Here is a 19,899-nt window from a genome sequence, read left to right as displayed (position 1 = left end):
ACACCCGATGTAGTGCTTCCTCCCTGCCCGGCGCAGTTGCTGAAATGGCCACCAGATGACACCAGAACCCCTCGGGCGGGGGCTTGCAGTAAGGCCATGTGGCCGCCAGATGGTGGTCGAGACCGCGGCTCCGAGGACACTGCCCCGGCAAGGCGGAGCCGCGAGGGTCCGCGGGTCTTGCGGCGGTCCCAGTAGCCCCAGCGCAAGTAACCTGGACGCCAGCTGCCTCCGGCCCGCACCATGACCCAGCCAGTGCCCCGAATCTCTGTGCCCGCTGCGCTGGCCCTGGGCTCGGCCGCATTGGGCGCTGCTTTCGCCAGCGGCCTCTTCCTGGGTGAGTAGCTCTGGCTTTCGGTACCCTAGGCAAAGGCCTCGAGGGGAGGCGGGCGGGCGCAGAAGCGAGGCTGACTGCGGCTGAGGCTAACTAACCCCTGGCACTCGAGACCCAGGCCCTGACCCGGCACCACCCCTCCCCGGCAGGGAGATGGTTCCCTCCTTGGCGATCCCGGCAAGAGAAGCGCCTGCTGCCGCCTGAGGACAGCCCCCTGTGGCAGTATCTGCTGAGCCGTTCCATACGGGAGCACCCGGCGCTGCGGAGTCTGCGGCTGGTTAGCAGGGCCGAGAGTGGGACTGGGCGCCCAGCTTGGGCTGGGAGGGACCCACGTGGCCGTGTGACCTTGGGCTGCGGCAGTGTCCCTTTCTGGGCTTCCGGGCTCCCTAGGCCGGGCACAGTGAGCGTTCGGAGGGTCCGCCTTTGAGCCACGCCCACAGCCACGCCCCTGGGACTATAAACTTGGGGCGCAGAGGGGGTGACTAGCAGAGCTAGTGCGACCTTCTCCTCCCTCGACGCAGCTGACCCTGGAGCAGCCACAGGGGGATTCCATGATGACCCGCGAGCAGGCCCAGCTCTTGGCCAACCTGGCTCGCCTCATCAAGGCTAAGAAGGCACTGGACCTGGGTAGGCACACGGCCGGGGACACCGGGGACTGGAGTCACCAGGCTGTCATCCTACTCTGGTCTGAGCCTGTCCGTGTCCATTTCCCCAGGCACTTTCACAGGCTACTCAGCCCTAGCGTTGGCCTTGGCCCTTCCCCCGGCTGGGTGCGTGGTGACCTGCGAGGTGGACGCAGGGCCCCCCGAGCTGGGGCGTCCCCTGTGGAGGCAGGTAAGTGTCCCACACCTGAGCCCTCGTCAGGCCCCTGGAGCCCAACCACTCCCAGCTCCAGGAGAAGGGACATGCTGACTCTGACCCCACTCCTGCAGGCTGAAGAGGAGCACAAAATCGACCTTCGGTTGAAGCCCGCCCTGGAGACCCTGGGTGAGCAACGGAGTGGAAAGGGCCTGGGCGCCATTTCCCTAATGGGACCACCCGGCGTGAGCCAGTGACCCGGTCCGCCAGGCGGGCTTGGGCGTGACAGGCCCCCCGCCACCCAGTCCGCGGCCACAGGGTGGCAGGCCAGCGCCCTCGAGTACCTGAATGGCCACAGCGCCTGGGCCGGCCTGGGCGGGGGCTGCTGGCTGCTGGGGCCTGCGGACTCAGCCGTCTCTGCCCCTCCTCCCCCGCAAGACGAGCTCCTGGCCGCAGGTGAGGCCGGCACCTTTGACGTCGCTGTGGTGGACGCCGATAAGGAAAACTGCACCGCCTATTATGAGCGGTGTCTGCAGCTGCTGCGACCCGGAGGTGTCCTCGCTGTGCTCAGTGTAAGGGGCAGCCCCCGGGGGGTAGAAGAGACCCTCTTGGCCTGGGTGCATCTTTTCCTCAGGCTTCTCCTCGCCGGTGCTCCAAAGCCCTGCCCAGTCACTTAAGCTCCTCCCCCAGGGATTCCAACTGAGTTCCCGGGCTTTCCATTCTGCCCTGCTCAGGTCCGAGGTCTCCAGCTCTCGCCCCGCCTCCTGCTCAGGCTCCCCAGGCCCCGCCCCCACGATGCCCCGCCCCTCCGCAGGTCCTGTGTCAAGGAGAGGTGTTGCAGCCTAAACCACAGGACAAGGCGGCCCAGTGTGTACGAAACCTGAACGAGCGCATTCTGCGGGATGCCAGGGTCCACATCAGCCTCCTGCCCCTGGGCGACGGCCTCACCTTAGCCTTCAAGATCTAGGGCTGGTCCCTAATGAATGGCATCAAGGGAGGGGCCCTGGGAACCCCAGCCATTACACACCTGCTTTGAATCTGACAATAAAGTGAGGCCTGGGACACGATCTTCTTGTGCTTCAGTGGTGCAGGGAGGGAAAGCCACTTCTTCACCAAAAGGGAACCTTTGGCCATTCATCCCCTCCCTGGCATACTCCAGAGGACCCACTGGCACTAGGGGGGCTGTGGCCTGACCACAGGAGCTTCCAGCTGACTGGAGGCAAGATATTAAGTTTTAACTGACCCACCCACATGTAACTGGTTAGAAACCCCAGATCCCTATGGAGATACACCTCCAGGGGACAGAAGGGCTGGAAGATTGGTAGAGGCCTCTTGGACTCCCTCTTTACATCTCTTCCCAAGAGAAGCAAACGAGTGAAGTTACTGTTCAATGAAGCTAGGACACTAGTGGAGAACAAACTGGTATCTGGCGGCAGGAAAGGGTACTGGGTACTGCTGTAGGCTACACCAATTCTGCTGGCCACGTGCCCATGTCATCACAAAACCACCTGGCTTCACCTGTGCAGTGGAGGCCCTAGTCACCACCACCTGAGACCAGGCCACTTGACTGAGGACCTCAGTGTTGACTGGAATATATACATTCTGTCCTCCCCAGAAGTCCTGGAGGAACATGAGACATGGGATCACTGGCCAGAGGTGTGAAGCAGACAGTCCAACAGGTAGGAGGCAATTTTTAACAAGTTCCCCAGAGGGAGACAAAGAGAATGTTAGGTCTTCTATAAGCCTATGTAAGCTGAGGGGGTGAGGGGGGGGAGGGGGGCAGGTGCTTCACTCTTCTGGTTTAAACCTGTTTACACCTCCCCAGTCTGTAGGAAGATCTTACCTCTATACCAGAAATGAAGATCAGGCTCATATATGAAGTGTTCTTTCCACTAAAACTGCCTCAGGCTTCAGGCAGAAATAGCATCAGCCTAGAATACAATTAGGTTTTGCCACCACAGTAGCCCTGAAATAGAAGGAAACCTGGAAGAGGCCAGAACCAAAGCCACAGGAGCCCCATGAGCCCACAGCTGACAACTTTCATAACCCTTTAGCGTCTCGGATATACCCTGCATTTCAGACAACCCTCAGGAACCTGGTTGAAAACCTGTTTCCCTCTCTCCCGATCATAAAAGCATACTAGGATGCACACGGGTGAACAGGTCCATTCTACTCTTAAGTACAGACACTTTCACACCTAGCTTGCAGACATCTTTTCTTGTTTTCCTTCTTTCCTAGCAATAGGTCCTGCATGACTCAAAATAAACTGGTTCAAATCCCACCTTACTGCCATTAAGTGTGTGTCTTATTATACAGTGGGGCACTCCAGCCAGTCCCTTAGGACAAACAGTAAAATCAGAGGGATCTTTGTGCCCCACATTCCATCTGTGTGGACAGCTTATCTGGGTTTCTCTTACCGGATTCTTCTTGACCTAGAAATTTTCACCATGTATCACTTTTTGGATAATGAGTCCAAGTACTACATTTTCTTATTTGTTCTCTGTCTACAAACTATGCCACAGATCTAGTATTATGAATGTGTTGAATAAAACTCTTCTCTAACCTTCAATGATACTATCAAAATTCCCCCTTCCTACTTTTCCAACCAGAATCATCTATTAATTGCTATCATTCAGTTCAAGTTCAGATTAAGGCCAATGGCCACCTAGCTTGAAGCCACTCTGCTCACAAACTTAGGCCCAAGCTTTTCAGTGTCTACCTGGAAAGAAATGAGTTAGACCTCTCACTGGGGCCCGTACAGACTGTCTGGGTACTGACACTGTCTACTCCCTATTCCACTCCCCTACACCCAGTCCCATCCCACCTAACTAGGGCCTGGATCATTTCCATAGCAATAGCCCTTCATTTCTCTCCATCACTTACTCACTAGTCCTTCCAGGAGTTAATAATGATCCAATGTGATTTTATACAAATTTACAAACTGAAGATATGAAGTCACCTATATTCTTATTTTACTGTAGTCTAAACATTTTATGGAGTTATTCTCGGGTCAGAGGACTCTGTGGCACATATTTATAAAAAGAGCAAAATAAATGCTCACTGGAAAAATAAAGTACTAGCTAGATATCCTACCAGGAATATTTGACCCTAGCTGCCAAGTTTTTAACTCTGCAAATACTTGGAGTCATTAATAATGTATACTCATTTTATTTATAATTTGTAATGTTTCAGGATACCAAAAGTAATTCTAATGATGGTTGAATATAACAAAAAATTTTAACCTTAAGACATCCACTGATCCATCTCATTCAATGGCAATATTCAACATTAAAAGGAGCATAAAAACAAACATGCACACAGCTGCACAGTTTTCATAAATGTCTATTTCATTATTGGTGGGTAGCGCATTTAACAGTTAAATACATTTAAATAATGTATAGGTGACTGCATGACTGCAGTATTGGTAACTAGATAGACAACCAATTGAACTAGAAACCAGCTAACAAGTAACTGTCTAAATATTTAAAATACAGCTCTTGTTTAGATCATCCTTTGTTTTGATCACCTTCGGGGGGTGGGGTGGGGGAAGCCTGCTGGTCACACTGGAAATATATTAAGGCCAAATCTTCTGATACCCATTTCCAGAGGTTTCTTTCAGCTGAATTAAGCCTCCAATTCCAGGGCAAGCCCAAGTTTGTGGCCTCCAGCATTAATGCTCTTCCCATCTACCAGGGCAGACAGTGTAAGCTTCACACCTGTAAACAAAAGCAGACAACCATCATGTACCTGCAACACCTCATGGGAGTCAGCAGTCACCTCACAGCCTGTCACTTTTTCTCAGCTTGTCAGATGACCTACAGCGCCAACCACCAGAGGGCACTTGGGATACCTGAGAGACCAGGCAATTCATTTGGCATGATCCTGAGCAAGGAAAGCATCAAGTCACAGAGCATAAAAATGTTAATAAAGCTCAAACAGGAAAAAAAAAAAAAACAACTCAAAATAGCTCTAGAAAATACAATCTTGTTCAATGCACTATCCAGACTAAAAGACAATTTGGACCCCAGGAAAGGAAAAGCTACAATTAAGACACATTTTGGGACAAGTAGGGAGATCTGCATATTGACTATATATTAGGTATTATTTTAAACTGTTCATTTCTTTACCTGTGAAAACAGTACTGTAGTTATGATGTCTTTAAAGTGATGCAGTTAAAAATGTCTTACTCTCATATGTATGCTAGGGCTGGTGTGTCTGTATGTTTGCAAAATATACATTTAATTTGTAAGAATATGTGGGTAAAAAAAAAAGAGAAAAGGATTATGAATACAGACAAGGAGAGAGAAAACACGGTAAATGTTAGTTTAACTGGTCAGTGTAGGGAAGACGAGTGTTCCTGGCACCATTCTTTTCTTCAGGTTTCAGAGTAGTCAAAGTATGGGGGAAAGGTTGCAAGTGCTTCAGAATCTTGCTAATCAAATGCTGGTTCAAGAGCCAGTGACACCGGCATCACCTAAGAGCGTGTTAGAAAGACAGAACCCCATACCCCAGATCTATGGATTCTAGTAAGATTCCCAAAGTGATTCAGGCACCTTTGTATTAGAGAAGTACTGCTCTGGAAAACAAGCAAGGCTCCAATTATTATGTAAAGTAAATGAGACTCTAGAGATCAAACAACCAAAGCAATGAGTGAACAATAACTGGAGAAATAAAAATTACTACAAGACATTTCAGGCACAAGTCAAGAAAGTAAGTAAGCAGTCTTGTGCTGTGAAGGACAACGTTCGCATGCTAAACCATTTAGGGAAATGTCATCATAGCCACAACTTCCAAATAGCCCAGCATTAAAAAATAAATAAATAAATAAATAAAATATTGTAGCAAAAGGTAAACATGTGTTCACTGTACTTTTGTCAATTCTTCAGTATGTTTGCAAGGTTTACAAAAGAAGCTAAGAAATGAAAACTGATTTTGAAAATACTATCAGAACAATCCTTAAAACTTACCAGGCCTCAGAGTCTGAGTATAGCCCACTCCAATTAAACTAGAGTTGTTGACTTTTGCCTAAGATAAAATGCAAAAACAAATGTAAGACAAATTTTTGAATGGAGAGACAAAGGCCCTAGGTATTTCCCTATCATGCAATCATGACATGTTCACTTTTCCATGTGAGATAATAAAGTTTAACATTGTATTAAGTTAAGCAAAAACCTTTTCATACTGTTCAAGGCAAGAATACTGAACTGGTTTGCCATTCCCTTCTCCAGTGCACTACATTTTGTCAGAACTCTGCCATAACCTGTCCATCTTGGGTGGCCCTACATGGCATGGCTCATAGTTTTCTTGAGCTAGACAAGGCTGTTGTGGTCCATGTGATCAGTTTGACTAGTTTTCTGTGATTGTGGTTTTCATTCTATCTGCCCTCTGATGGATAAGGATAAGAGGCTTATGGAAGCTTCCTGATGGGAGAGACTGACTGAGGGGGGAGACTGGGTTTTGTTCTGATGGGTGGGCCATGTTCAGTAAATCTTTAATCCAATTTTCTACTGATGGGCGGGGCTGCGTTCCCTCCCTGTTGCTTGACCTGAGGCCAAACTATGGTGGAGGTAATGAAGACAATGGCAGCCTCCTCAAAAGGTCCCATGCACTGCTGCACTCAACGCCCTCGACCATGCAGCAGGCCACCACCAACCCACGCCTCTGTCACAAAGGTCCACCTAGTCAAAGCTATGTTTTTTCCAGTAGTCATGTATGAATGTGAGAGTTGGACTCTAAAGAAAGCTGAGTGCCGAAGAATTGATGCTTTTGAACTGTGGTGTTGGAGAAGACTCTTGAGAGTCCTAAGGACTGCAAGGAGATCCAACCACTCCATCCTAAAGGAAATCAGTCCTGAATATTCTTTGGAAGGACTGATGCTGAAGCTCCAATACTTCGGCCACCTGATGTGAAGAACTGACTCATCGGAAAAGACCCTGATGCTGGGAAAGATTGAAGTCGGGAGAAGAGGACAACACAGGACAAGATGGTTGGATGGCATCACCAACGTGATGGACATGAGTTTCAGTAGGCTCCAGGAGTTGGTGATGGAGAGGGAAGCCTGGTGTGCTGCAGTCCATGGGGCTGCAAAGCCGGACACAACAGAGCAACTGAACTGAACTGAACTGAAGCAAAAATCAGGCCCCACTTAATTCTTATCTACTAAACTCAAACTGTCAGCAGAACACAAAACTCTTGCTATCTTTGAGGACCCTAAATTGTCTACAGAGCACAAAATCCTAAGTACTTGCATAAAAACTGTTCTTGCTGAATCTAATCTAACACAACAAAACCACACCAGAATGTGAGTAATGGAAGTTTACCAGGCTACCTACACAACATGACATACACACCACCTCCAACATATGGCGTGTGTATCGTTTAAATTTGTGACTATGACACACAGTACTTATAAGGGTCTTCCTTAAGAATCTAAACCATGCATGTTCTACATCTCCGAATGATAAGCACTTCCTCTGAAGAAACAGACTGACTACAACTTCTTTACCTCACTTTCCTACACCTCTCATGAATAAACCTGGGTCCTGGCTGCATATAACTAGACTGTGCTTCAGTCTATATTCAGAAGATATTCCAATGGAGCACTGTTGACCAGTCCAGATCCCTACCCTCCCTCTACAATTCCACTATTTTAGGATTTTAGTCACAGACTTTCAAAGGCTACGAGGAATTCTGGAGAGCAAGACATGGTCAGAAGCTTCTAGCTCCATTCTCTCCCACTTCTAAGACCATTAAGCCACACCAGAGGCCTATGGCTGTAATGGGATCATCTCATCCCAATCTCCATGGCCTAAGGCTGCCCAGGCAGGTACCTTTGCTCTTCAGCATTTTGAGTGCTATGGAAACAAAAAGGTAGCAACAAGCAGTCTTTAACAAACAGGCAAAAGTCACATAAACGACACTTGTGCTCACTTGGCACTGCAGCCAAGTCTCCATGAGCCTCCAATGACCATGTGAGTGAGTTAGCTAAGGCAGAAATGCACACCAGTAACCATCTTGCACCAAACGAATCAAGGGTGCTGAGTACTTCAGTCATGTCTGACTGTTTGTGACCCTGTGAACTGCAGCCCGCCCAGCTCCTCAGTCCATGGAATTTTTCTAGGTAAGAATACTGGAGTGGGTTGCCCTTCCCTTCTTCAGAGGGTCTTCACAACCCAGGGATCAAACTTGCGTCTCCTGCATTAGCAGGAGGATTCTTTACCACTGCGCCTCTTGGGAAGCCTGCCAAACAAATCAAGAGCCCAGACAATAAAATAGCTCCTACTATTTCAGGAATCAACCACAAAACTGATGGAGCATTATGCAAGGCTTCAAGGGTGATGCTTGATTATAGGAACAGCAGCACAACTTAGGTGGGGTATGCTAAATACATTTCCAAATTAATCCTCAGAAGTCATTCACTGATACACAAGTCCCAAGCTGTGTTCTTCCCATTTTAGACTGAAAGAGTTGCATCTTCTGCTGGTATTGAACCTGTGAGGGTGCCAGAAACATACATTTGAAAAGAACAGCAATGCAGCTACCACAGCATAGTGTGGATCCTGAGGGTTTTACTGCTAAGGTGTAGTTAGAAACAGAGAAGGGGAATATAAATGAATCACTGTTTTGCCAATGGGAAAAACATTCTGGGTGCTTCTCATTCTCTCTGATAACAACTCTGCTAAGAAACAAGAATGGGGTTAAAACTTAATTGCCTAAACTATTAAAACATATGGTCCCCAGGAATGAAGATCATTTTATGTAACAGAAGTAACTCTCATGAAGGTTTAATTCTCATTCCAGCAAAAACAGTGCCTGACCTGTAACTAACCAACCAACACACAGAATAGTTACTGATCTGCCTGACATTGGAGCCGGTGCTCCACACCCTCAGACACTGCACTCCCTCCTACCACAATCCACTATGACTGAAGGAAGAAACAGCAGAAAATGTCCAAGGACAGGACTAGGGTGGCCATGCAACTCAATTAACCTGAGGTAAAGGGGAGGAAGTTTCTGTAGGACTTCCAGTGCTAACGCTGGGATAGTCCCAGGCAAAGCAAAATGAGCTACCTGGATACCCTAGACAGGAGGGAAACTGAAAGACTTGCATGTCCAGTCCTGGACTATCCCTACTTTCTTCCCTCCCTAGCAGTGGACTAAGTCCTTCTCCTCTCCAAGCTTTAGCTTCTTCACCTGCAAAACAGCATGTGTATCACTGGCTGCTGAGATCAAATCAGAAGATATTTTGTAAACCATTAAAGTCAGACACAAAGTAACATATTACTGTTAGTTCCCAGCAAGAATGAGAACTGCCCAGGGCCCAAAACATTGGCTTCCCCGGGGCCTGGACAGGATTGGGGCTCACAGTTATCATCTATAGTATTTCAGTGGGCTTCCCAGGTGGCTCAAACGGTAAAGAATCTGCCTGCAATGCAGGAGTTCTGGGTTTAATTCCTGGGTCGGGAAGATCCCCTCGAGAAAGGAACGGCAACACTATTCTTGCCTGGAGAATCCCATGGACAAAGGGCCTGACGGGCTACAGTCCACGGGGTCGAAGAGGGTCAGACATGAATGAGCGACCAACAGTTTCACCTTTCGTACTACTTCAGTAGCTTGGAGGGTAATTAAAACACACTCCTGTGGCCTGGGTACCAAACATCTAACACTATCTCCACAGAAAAACCAGCATTCTAAGCTCTAATCTCAATTTGTGTATAAACTGTGGTTCACAATTACAATTTCCAAACACAGTTACAATTTTCAACACAATCTAATAGACCCAAAGATTAAGTCTCACAATGAAAATCCCATTCTAAGCCCACAAGAGTACTTACAGAAATGGAAGCAGTGGGATCCAGTTGATATTTAGCTGCAATTCCAAAGCGAGTACAGTTGGTTCCTGATGTCCAAGCAAGGTTTACTGAAGTGTCAAGATCTTCACATACTTTCTGATAAATTGATCCTCCAAATTCTGTACCATCGTTGCTATGAGATATTTTAAATTAGTCAATCTAGACCAGACGACGTAATAATGTCTAAGGCACATGGCTGACACTATAGCATTACATTTAAATAGAAGCCATTGCTTACATGGGTCTCTAGTGTTTCACCAAAAACTTTCAAGTTTTAAAAACATGAATTGGTCAAATAAATCATGGTATATCCATTAAACAGAATTACCACGCAGCCACTAACAATCACTAAGAATACATAACGCTATAGAAAAATGATCATAATACATTAACGTAGTGGAGAAGGTTATGAAACAGTCTTTCTGGCATGTATTTTATATACACACATATAAAAAGGTACAACATCAAAGCATTAATAGTTAACAAAAATTATATATCTAGGTGGTGGGATTATGGACAATTCTGGTTTTCTTCTTTTACTTCTGTTACATACCAGTGCATCATTTTTGTAAGGGAAAGAATTCTTTAAGTCCTTTCCACATATACATTTACTTTGGGTTAAGAAAAAACTCTTCAGGCAATCCTGTCAAACGTGCACCTTACGCATCACAGACAATCACATGGAAGCACTAGTACAATCGGCAGTATCTCAGCTTTCTTCCCTGGCCACACTGTGCAGCATGTGGCATCTCAGTTCCCCGCCCAGGGACTGAACTCAGGCCATGGCAGTGAAAGCGCCAAATTCTAACCAGGAGACCACCAAGGAGACCCCGTCTTAGCCTCTTCCAAAAATCCCAAGCACATCAAGCCTCATGTGAAATGAACATTTACTTTACTCTCTCAGCAAAAAAATTCAGAGTAACATTTTTTATAGAGAGTAACATTTCTATACACTTCGAAGAGGGCACTCAAGAAATGCCCAAAGATGATCTTTTTTGGACCTCAACACCACTCTGAGGTCCCACATCATAATATCCCAAAAAAGAAATACTCACACATTAGTGTGTAGCTGGAAGTCCCCAGTCCTGTAGCCCACTGCAAAGTTATTCCTTGTCAGCTTTGATTTGGCACTGTCAAAGGTCATCTGGTACCCAGCAAGCCAGCCCTCATAACCAAAGACAGCCGAACCATGGATTGCAGGTCCAGCAAAATCAAAGTCAACATCACAACCAAGGTTTATACATTCCCTCTTGTAAGAAGACTTGATTTTACCACTTTTCTTTCTAGAAAAAGAACAAACTGACTTAAAACTGATGCCAGTAAAAAAAGATTTATAGACAGAGGGTACAAAACAGATTTAAATGAACCTCACTATAATGGGGAGTGGAGACATACTTCATTGTTTTATTGAAGTTCACTTTGTAGTGCTTCCCCACACACACGCAAATTAAGGGTTTACAGCAACCCTGCATCAAGCAAATCTGTTGGTGTTTTTTCCAACAGCATTTGTTCACTTTGTGCCTCTGTGTCACGTTTTGGTAATTCTCACAACATTTCAAACATTTTTATTATTACTATCTTTGTAACAGTGATCTGTGGTCACTGATCTTTTGATGTTACTACTGAAGGCTCAGATGAAGGTTGGCATTTTAAGTATTTTTTAATTAAGGTATCAGTTCAGTCACTCAGTCACGTCTGACTCTTTGCGACCCCATGGACTGCAGCATGCCAGGCTTTCTTCAAACTCAAGTCCATCAAGTCAGTGATGCCATCCAAATTAAGGTATATATATTGTTTTTCCCCCAACATAATGCTATTTTACACTTACTAGTCAATATTCTAGTGTAAATGGAACTTTTATATGCACTGGGAAACTAGAAAATCTGGAAGACTTGCTTTTTCACAATATTCACTTTACTACGGTGATTTGGAACCAAACTTCCAATATCTCTAAGGTATGCCTCCAAACACGTAGCAAGATAATCATAACAGGCTAAAAAAAGAAAAAAAAAACCAACCCACAGCTCAATGAACTAAAAGCCAAAGGCACTTGGGGTGACTAGATTGCCACCACCATAGGCAGAATGCTTTGCAGAGCTGTTATCAGTCACAAAAACCTATTAAAAAAAAATGTTCATTCCAAGTTAGTGCCACAGTGATAAAAGGCAAATAGCTGAAGGCAAGCCAAGAACCAAACTGCTCATGCTCCAAAGGCAGAAACAGAAACTTGCCAACACACGGCACCTGAATGTGTACCTTCCTTAAATACACCAAAGAAAGCTTTAAACTTAAAGCAGATAAAAATGCCCGTGCTTACCCTGTGTTTGGTGAAAAGGTGGTATCAAATGTCAGTTTCAAACCTTGGCAAATCTATTTCAAGAGAAAACCAATTTTTTTTCAGTTTATTTCCTTTTTGAAACACAAAAATAAAATAATTAACACTAAAGCACATTTTCAAAATGTTACCTGGTCTTCAATAGCGATTTCTGTTCCCAGAGTGTTATCAGTGTTCCACTTTTCTGTGAAAGTCAGACCATACTCACACCATTTATATTTGGTCTCCAAGGTCCCAGTAACTTTACCAGTGTCTGTATTAGATGAACCAGATGTTGAGAATTCCTAACAAGACAATAAAAAAGTTCAGAAACTTTCTCGTAAGCCTACAATAATACACTTTCTAACTTACACAAATCCCACTGAAACCCTTAGTAATTCACCAATACCTTTTTCTAGCTTCCCAAACACTCCTAACCCTCTGCTACTGAGTAAATACAAGAGTGACAAACTAGCCTGTTAATTACTGACTACCATCTTGTTACTGCTGACATTTTCAACCAACGAATCAAAAGTTACTGGAATATGATTCTCAAGTGAACAACAAACTATAAAGTTTTTAAGGAAATTTCTGCTTAAGTGATTCTGAGTTTCAAAAAAAAAAAATCAGTGGGGGGAGAGGGATAGTGAATGGATATTTTAGAACTGCTTCCAATCTACCCAGTATTCAATGAAACACTAAATAGGTCAGTATGGCTAATCAAAGACTCCCTCCATTAAAATCAGTTTACACACAATTTACTATGAAATGGTCCCTGAAAACCCCTAAAAGGAAAAGCACTCCACTGAAAGAATCTATGACACAAAGTTTTTAATTCTTTGGTAACCTCAATATTCTGTTTTTCTGACACAGTCTTCATCAGGTTCTATGTCTTTCCAATCACCTTTCACATTTTCAATTAAAAAAAAAATTGGTGGAAGGAAATTCCCTGTAACTGGTTCATATCATCCATAATATAAACTATACTCTGTAGAAGAGATGATCAGTAAAGAAAAATCTGTGCAGTGACTGATTTGAAATATATCATATAATCTTCTGTTTGTAGCAAATATAAATAACTTGCCAATCCCTAACTGTACACCAACTGAAAAGGAAGGTATAATATGGAAAGAGCGTATCTGAAATTTAAAATCTGCTACAGATAATCCAGAAATCTAATCTTTATGAGCTTAGTATACAGGCAAGCAGTTGAACTTTTCCAAGATAAAATATTAAAATGCCTTGAGGGTTCTAATTTGACTACCAATGTTATATTCTATATGGGAAAGCCAAATTTAAAAATGGCTGATACGAACTTTTTAGAGATAAGAAGAGAATTTCAACCTGAAATTGTGATACTTGCAGAATGCGGAAATATCCCAAACTGTATCCATAGGAGAAAAGACCAATCATCTTTCACTTACAAAACATCAATTGTGTAACTGCTGCTCTGCAGTGACACAGACTCAATTCCTTAGGTCATATACACTATATAAGAGTCTTACATACTATCTCCTGAAATTACATGCTTTCATCAATAGAAACTGAGTCAAAGCTTAGCACTCAATGCCCATAGTAAAATGCACCAGATTGTGTTAGCAAGAACACTGGATATAAAATTAGGAGTCCTGATATCAAGTTCTGGCTGGCATTTACTAAATGAGTAACACTATAGAAGACACTTTTCCAGGTCTCAGTTATCGCAACTTTAGAAAGTTTAAACCTCCTACCTCTGGAGGATTAAATGGGTCTGATTTTGTCAAAATTTTGCATATTTTCACATGCTCTACACAAAAGGATATTAAAAAGCAGAGACACTACTTTGTCAACAAAGTTCCGTCTGGTCAAGGCTATGGTTTTTCCAGTGCTCATGTATGGATGTGAGAGTTGGACGCTAAAGAAAGCTGAGTGCAGAAGAATTGATGCTTTTGAACTGTGGTGTTGGAGAAGACTCTTGAGAGCCCCTTGGATTGCAGGAGATCCAACCAGTCCATCCTAAAGATCAGTCCTGGGTGTTCACTGGAAGGACTGATGTTGAAGCTGAAATTCCTAATAGTTTGGCCACCTGATATAATGAACTGACTCATTTGAAAAGACCCTGATGCTGGGAAAGAGTGAGGGCAGGAGGAGAAGGGGACGACAGAGGATGAGATGGTTGGATGGCATCACTGACTCAACTGACATGGGTTTGGGTGGACTCCGGGAGTTGGTGCTGGACAGGGAGGCCTGGTGTGCTGCAGTTCATGGGGTTGCAAAGAGTCGGACACGACTGAACTGAACACAAAAGGAATGCATTATTAAAACAATATAAAATATATGGAGCTGTGTTCTAACAGATACTTGAAATGTAAGTATGTGTGAATATCTATTCTTAACCCTGAGTGACAATGATTAATGATTCTTGAGGTCCTACCCACTGCCACCTAACAGCCCATAGACTGAGCTATGTCTATATGTATATATATGCTGAGTACATGCCTAGGAGTGCTCAAGACATAAAACAAAGATCACACTATGATCTGGGACCAGAATTGGGTCAGATGACACCACCGGTAGAGCTTATATCTTTCACTCCTCATGAAGACACTTAGGCGTCTACATTCTGGGGTAACCTAGACATCTTTGCAATTCAGGTGACAAAACAGAACCAGGCATTAATGGGACTACTTGGGGCCAGGTACCTATTTTAAGATCAGTACAATGTTTTTGAATTACATACATTAAATGTAAATTAAAACATACTGTATCTAATCAAGCTTCTCTAAACCCTTCATGTTCTTAAGTCTAATTTCATAAAATTCCTGTCCACAATAAGCTTTTCTTTTCAAACAAAGATTTTGATTTATCAAACAATCTAGTACTAGATATACTGCTCTGATTATTCCCCAATTTAAAGTTGATTTTGTCCCTTCAGCCAGCAAGTAAAATTTTAAACACTAGAACTGAATCTTCTACTTTTTTTAAGAAGGGCTTTTGTGTTTCAGCAACTTGTTTAAAAGGGGCCAACAAGTTAGAAGAGTGAACAAACACCAAGTCACTGCTCTCTGTAACCTGTTCCCCTGGGCTAGTAAGTCACTCACTCACACTGAATACTCAGGCTTCCTTTCTGACCAAAGAAACCAAACAGATGTGACCAATATAAAACCCCAGAAATCCAAATCTAGGCATTAAGAAACTACAAAATTATTAATTTAAGTAAACACCAATTGCATACACTAAGGGAGTTAACTACAGAAAGAATTTATCTAAATAAATAACATTCAATATGCACACACTATACCCATCCCCTAAAGAATCTCAAAAAATTTTAGGAGAAAAAAAATTGCACAAAATTTATTTTTACTTTACTCTCTTTGAGGGAGTTTGTTAAGCAGAATCAAGACATACAAATATCAAAATATTAACCTCTTTAAAAATACTCAAATTTAAGACTCTCTAAATTCACAAAATACAAGTGGAAATTTCCCCCCAAGGAGGGCTGCTAGATTATGACCACTATATAAATAATTAGTACACCCAAATAAAGAGTTATTGAATATTTTTATGCCCAGGACTCTTAAGTATTTTTTCTTTTTTCAAAAGATATTTATCTATTCATTTGCCTGTGTTGGGTCTCAGCTGCAGTGTACAACATCCCCTTTTTGGTTACAGCATGCAGTATCCTTTAATTGTACCATGTGGGATCTAGTTCCCTGACCAGGGATCAAACCCAGGCCCCCTGCACTGCGAACATGAAGTTTCAGCCACTGGACCATCAGGAAGTCCCCCGAATGCTTTTCAAAGGTATTAAATGGGCTACAAAAAAGTGTAACAAGTTTCCTACCTTCAAGCTTGTAATCTTACTGAGTAAACAGAATACCACAAGACTAAGTGTCTTTCCTGAATTTCTTGTGCATGGCTAAACACATGAAAATCAGAAATCATATCTAAAGCCAAAATAAATCAAGATAAAATTCTCTCAAAATGAAATTATCTGTTGCCTCTTCTTTAAAATAAAATGGGTAGACATCTTTCAGTTATGACTATTTTATGTGTTGAAAAGTTACATAGAAGTTTGTCAGAACTTATCAAATGCCCAACACTCACCACGCCGCTGCACGACTTTGTTTTCACATCCAATTTCACCAACCCAAAACCTTCAAGTAGAAAGCAAAGAAGAACAAAATGATTCTTTTGTACAAAAAGATGCATACCAATGGCTGACTCTACATTAAAAAAGAAAAAATTCACATATTTAGAAGATAAATATGTGTTAATACACAGTATCTAAATGAAAACAATTTTAATTATTCTATAAACTAACATGTAAAGGACAGAACATCTCCAGAAAGCTCTGCCTAGTGTGTCAATGTGTATTTGGCACCCATCCTCAAAAAGGCTTTCAAATCATTTTTGACAAAGCACATACTAAAGAATGCTTTTCAAACCTAAATATCAGATCAGACAATCAATTCAATTTAAATACGAGAATTGTCAACAACTTATTATAATACAGGCATTTACAACATTTGTCCCAAAGGCATACTGCATTTTGGGATTAATAATCTAAACAACTTCAAAAAGAGCTAAAAGGATAGGGAGGGTGGGGTATGGAACAAAATCTTCAAGAAAACCCAAATTTATCTGAAAAACCCCATAATCCTTTAGAAGTCACCACCATAAAAGCCAAAAACAGTAAAAAAATAATAATAATAATAATTCTAGTCAACAAAGGCCTAAACTGTATCATTGAAAGTAAATAAAAGCATAAATTTTTTTTCTCCTTAAAGGTAAATTTCTTGAACTAAAGAATGAAAAAATGGAGAAAACTGGGATGGAGGGGGAATGCAGACTGTTAGGGTACTCTTTCACCAGGAAAGTTATCTGAAGAAATTATTAATTTCACCAAGCAGTACAAACTTACACATTTTCACTTCTAATCTAGAATTTTTTAAACAGTTCTTACCAAATCCTTTGTTGAATATATCTCTGGCAGCTTTGCCAAGGTCAGCATATGATGGAGGAATACACATTGCTGGTGGGAAGAAACATTCCTGTGTTAATGTCCTTGTTCTCCCAGTCTGCCCAAAAACTAGCTTAGGACCCACTGCTATCATTAAATCCAAGCAGGCCAACTTGGTTTTTGAAATCGCTATAATCTACAATAAAACGACAATAAAACTCCATGAGAGAGAGATCAGCACCAAAGGCTTATTTCTAAAATGGATAACAACAGTTAAGTAACTATACAAACTTGGGAAACTCCTTCCAGACTTTCTATTCCTAAATTTACACAGTGTTTATAACCTCACTTCCTAGGAAGGGACTAGTACAAAAAATCGAACACATACACATATATACCTATACGTAAAGATGTATCTGCCAAAATTCACTGAAATGGGCCAATTTAACCGAGTTAAAATAAAATACTAACACATGTCCCCTTACCCTCCCCCATTTATCCTTTAGTATCCGCACTGTGGCCAAAGCAATATTCTAGAATGGAAAGAGAAAAGTAATTCATATTTGGACAACCTAAACACTGGAACTTAAAAAAATGCAGCTATCTATGTTTAACTCAAGCTTCTGCATCAACTAAACATCCAATACACTTTAAACATATTAATATGACACTCAAGTCCTCGGCCAATGCTATGAGGCTTAAGGGCAAGCAATCTGAGCTCGCCACACCAGCTCATTCATTCTACACAGCACGTCCACGCCCTTAGGAGCACATGTAATGACCTTGCGCTCTCGGAAGGGGGGTTACTACTTCCTCTAAAAAAGTGATCGGCCCAATCCTCCAAAGGCTGAATCTGACAAATAACTTTTTGCTTCTGAGTTCATCAAACGCACGTCCAAAAACTGAAGGTGAATGCGGCCACAGACCAACTCTCCAGGCCTAGTCCCCCTATGCGAAATCCGTGCCACTCACACCCTCCTCCGCAGAGCCAGGGAAGTCAGACAGTGGACTGGCTACCGAAAGGGGTGAGTTTACAAGCCCTTGGAAAGCATACGAGGAAAGAAGCGGCGGTTTTCTGGTCAACAGGCTTCGGCTGCCCGGCCACCGGCGCCCCACCCCGCAGAGAACCCCGCTCGACTTACGCCGCGCGCAGTTCTGTCCATAGGTCGCCATGGCGAGGCCGTGGGGAGAGGTGATCTGAGGGAGGGACAAGAAGTGCGGTCAGCGGGGGTCAAAAGCGAATCGAGGGGCCAGAAGGGGGTCTCAGATATCGGGAAGAGGGGCCGCGGGGCAGCGCGGCCATCTTAGGGAGTCAGGGCCGACCCCGAGTCCGACTCAGGCGTCTTGCTTGGCCGCCGGAGCCGAGGCCCAGGGTCCGAGTGAGGCGGGCGTGGTGGTACCTGGTGGTCTCCGGGGGGGAAGGGAAGGCGCCGCTGCCGCTCCGCTAGCAGCTGAGGCCGCTCAGCTCGCTCAGTGTCGGGCTGCAGCTGCCGCGGCTGGAGGGCGAAGTGAAGGAGACACCGTTCCGCCCGCCGCAACCCTGTCCTCCCCCCGCCAGGACCCTGGGGCTGCCCGCCGCGCCTGTCCCCGCAGCGCCGCCCGCTGCTCACTCCAACCTGCTCCGAAACGACCACGCGTCCCGAGCGCACCCGTTCCCCTGGGGTGGGCCGCCTCGGTCCCTCAGCGGGGGCCGGAAAAGTAAAAGCTGCCGGACCTTGGGTCAGGCAGCGACGAGGGCAGCCCCAGAGTCGAGGGGGCGGGGAACGGCGGAGGCAGCGCGGGGGGTAACGCGCGGGCGGGGGATGGGGTGGAGGCCCCGCGCGCGCACGTCACGGGCAGGGCGGGGCGTCAGGCGCGTGCCTGCGCTGGGCTCGGCGCGACTGGGCGCGGCTGCACAGCCCCCGGTCACGTACATCTCTCCAACTCCCTTTCTCCCCTGTGGTTCGCACACCCTGCAGAGCCAATCCCCAGTCTAGGAAGGAGTCAGCTGAGACTACCTCTTTTACACTGAGCGTGTGCAGCGTGCGCTTCTGAAAAACCCTGTATGTCTCCTGGCCCAGGGAGAAAGGAGTGGAGCACAGGCGCACCTCCTGCCCCTCGGGCACTCCCTACTTCTTCCTGCCTCCCACCACGGTGTAATTGCCCTGCTGAGCAGGACTCGGCCTGAGAAGCTCTCTTGGGCTGCCCCTCCCTGAACAAACTTGAGCATGTCTCGGGGTGCCCCGCCTTGCCTCGATCCCCCGCCCCAACCCGGGCTAAGGCCCTAGGGTTCCTTTTCTGCCGCCTCTGTCCGAGTTAGAGGTAAGATTGCCTTACACGCTCAGAGAACTGAAGAGGTTTTAATGAGTCAATCCTGGAAATTTTAGAAAACAGGTTGACCAAGCATTAGAACGCTGCACACAAGTTCACTGGGTATGCAAGAAGAGAACCAAGGGAATAAGAAAATGAGCCGTCTAATGAGATGTAAGTAGAGTCAGCTTAAGCTTCGGAATCTATTGCCAATATCAGCAATTTATCCCCTCTGTACCCCAGCTTCTTTTAAGTTTAAATGAGATGAAGTGGCCTTTAATAGCCATTAACAACCATAGAATATGAGCAAACCGTTTTTTCCTTCCCGGACTCTGGCTCTGAGAGTCACCTCTGCTCAAATGCTGCCAAGGTT

General features: G+C 44.7%; 2 protein-coding genes and 1 long non-coding RNA gene across 7 annotated transcripts in view; 1 reads left to right on the top strand and 2 right to left on the bottom strand.

Annotated features, from left to right (window-relative positions):
* LOC129620937 (uncharacterized) overlaps positions 1 to 1,894 on the bottom strand; it is a 71,402-nt gene extending 69,508 nt beyond the window's left edge. For both annotated transcript variants that reach the window (XR_008698933.1, XR_008698936.1), the window contains exon 1: positions 1,474 to 1,894. This is a non-coding gene — a long non-coding RNA (uncharacterized LOC129620937). The remainder of the gene's footprint in view (positions 1 to 1,473) is intronic.
* On the top strand, positions 119 to 6,064 carry COMTD1 (catechol-O-methyltransferase domain containing 1). 3 transcript variants are annotated; one of them, XM_055536598.1, is made up of 8 exons: positions 119 to 334; positions 481 to 608; positions 853 to 958; positions 1,047 to 1,165; positions 1,264 to 1,318; positions 1,568 to 1,701; positions 2,745 to 2,808; positions 4,932 to 6,064. In XM_055536598.1, the coding sequence occupies exons 1-8, from the start codon at positions 241 to 243 to the stop codon at positions 5,225 to 5,227; spliced, it is 996 nt and encodes a 331-aa protein (XP_055392573.1). In that variant the 5' UTR covers positions 119 to 240; the 3' UTR covers positions 5,228 to 6,064. The 3 variants fall into 3 exon arrangements, with proteins under 3 accessions (XP_055392573.1, XP_055392586.1, XP_055392580.1); XM_055536611.1 differs by lacking the exons at positions 2,745 to 2,808; positions 4,932 to 6,064 and adding an exon at positions 1,864 to 2,196 and having other exon boundaries at positions 121 to 334; XM_055536605.1 differs by lacking the exons at positions 2,745 to 2,808; positions 4,932 to 6,064 and adding an exon at positions 1,944 to 2,196 and having other exon boundaries at positions 122 to 334.
* Positions 4,282 to 18,796, bottom strand: VDAC2 (voltage dependent anion channel 2). Of its 2 annotated transcripts, XM_055536642.1 has the most exons (10): positions 18,638 to 18,795; positions 18,380 to 18,434; positions 17,241 to 17,309; positions 16,382 to 16,431; positions 12,448 to 12,600; positions 12,299 to 12,351; positions 11,037 to 11,264; positions 9,964 to 10,114; positions 6,097 to 6,154; positions 4,282 to 4,845 (listed from the first exon to the last, which is right to left on the bottom strand). In XM_055536642.1, exons 2-10 carry the CDS (start codon positions 18,408 to 18,410, stop codon positions 4,754 to 4,756), a joined length of 885 nt encoding a protein of 294 aa, XP_055392617.1. In that variant the 5' UTR covers positions 18,411 to 18,434; positions 18,638 to 18,795; the 3' UTR covers positions 4,282 to 4,753. The 2 variants fall into 2 exon arrangements, with proteins under 2 accessions (XP_055392617.1, XP_055392627.1); XM_055536652.1 differs by lacking the exon at positions 11,037 to 11,264 and having other exon boundaries at positions 18,638 to 18,796.
* Positions 18,797 to 19,899: the final 1,103 nt, after the last annotated feature.

The sequence above is a fragment of the Bubalus kerabau genome, chromosome 1 (assembly GCF_029407905.1).
Source record: "Bubalus kerabau isolate K-KA32 ecotype Philippines breed swamp buffalo chromosome 1, PCC_UOA_SB_1v2, whole genome shotgun sequence".
Taxonomy (NCBI): domain Eukaryota; kingdom Metazoa; phylum Chordata; class Mammalia; order Artiodactyla; family Bovidae; genus Bubalus; species Bubalus kerabau.
This window is presented reverse-complemented; position numbering and strand designations above follow the sequence as displayed.

Bases quoted from the DNA above. Each gene is read 5' to 3' on its own strand.
- COMTD1 (XM_055536598.1), top strand. From the start codon at position 241: ATGACCCAGCCAGTGCCCCGAATCTCTGTGCCCGCTGCGCTGGCCCTG. The intron at 335-480 runs GTGAGTAGCTCT...CCTCCCCGGCAG, and splicing joins CGCCAGCGGCCTCTTCCTGG to GGAGATGGTTCCCTCCTTGG. The intron at 1,319-1,567 runs GTGAGCAACGGA...CTCCCCCGCAAG, and splicing joins GCCCGCCCTGGAGACCCTGG to ACGAGCTCCTGGCCGCAGGT.
- VDAC2 (XM_055536642.1), bottom strand. From the start codon at position 18,410: ATGGCGACCTATGGACAGAACTGCGCGCGGC. The intron at 17,310-18,379 runs GTAAGTCGAGCG...TCTTCCCACCAG, and splicing joins TGGACAGAACTGCGCGCGGC to CAATGTGTATTCCTCCATCA. The intron at 6,155-9,963 runs GTAAGTACTCTT...ATTTTATCTTAG, and splicing joins ATCCCACTGCTTCCATTTCT to GCAAAAGTCAACAACTCTAG.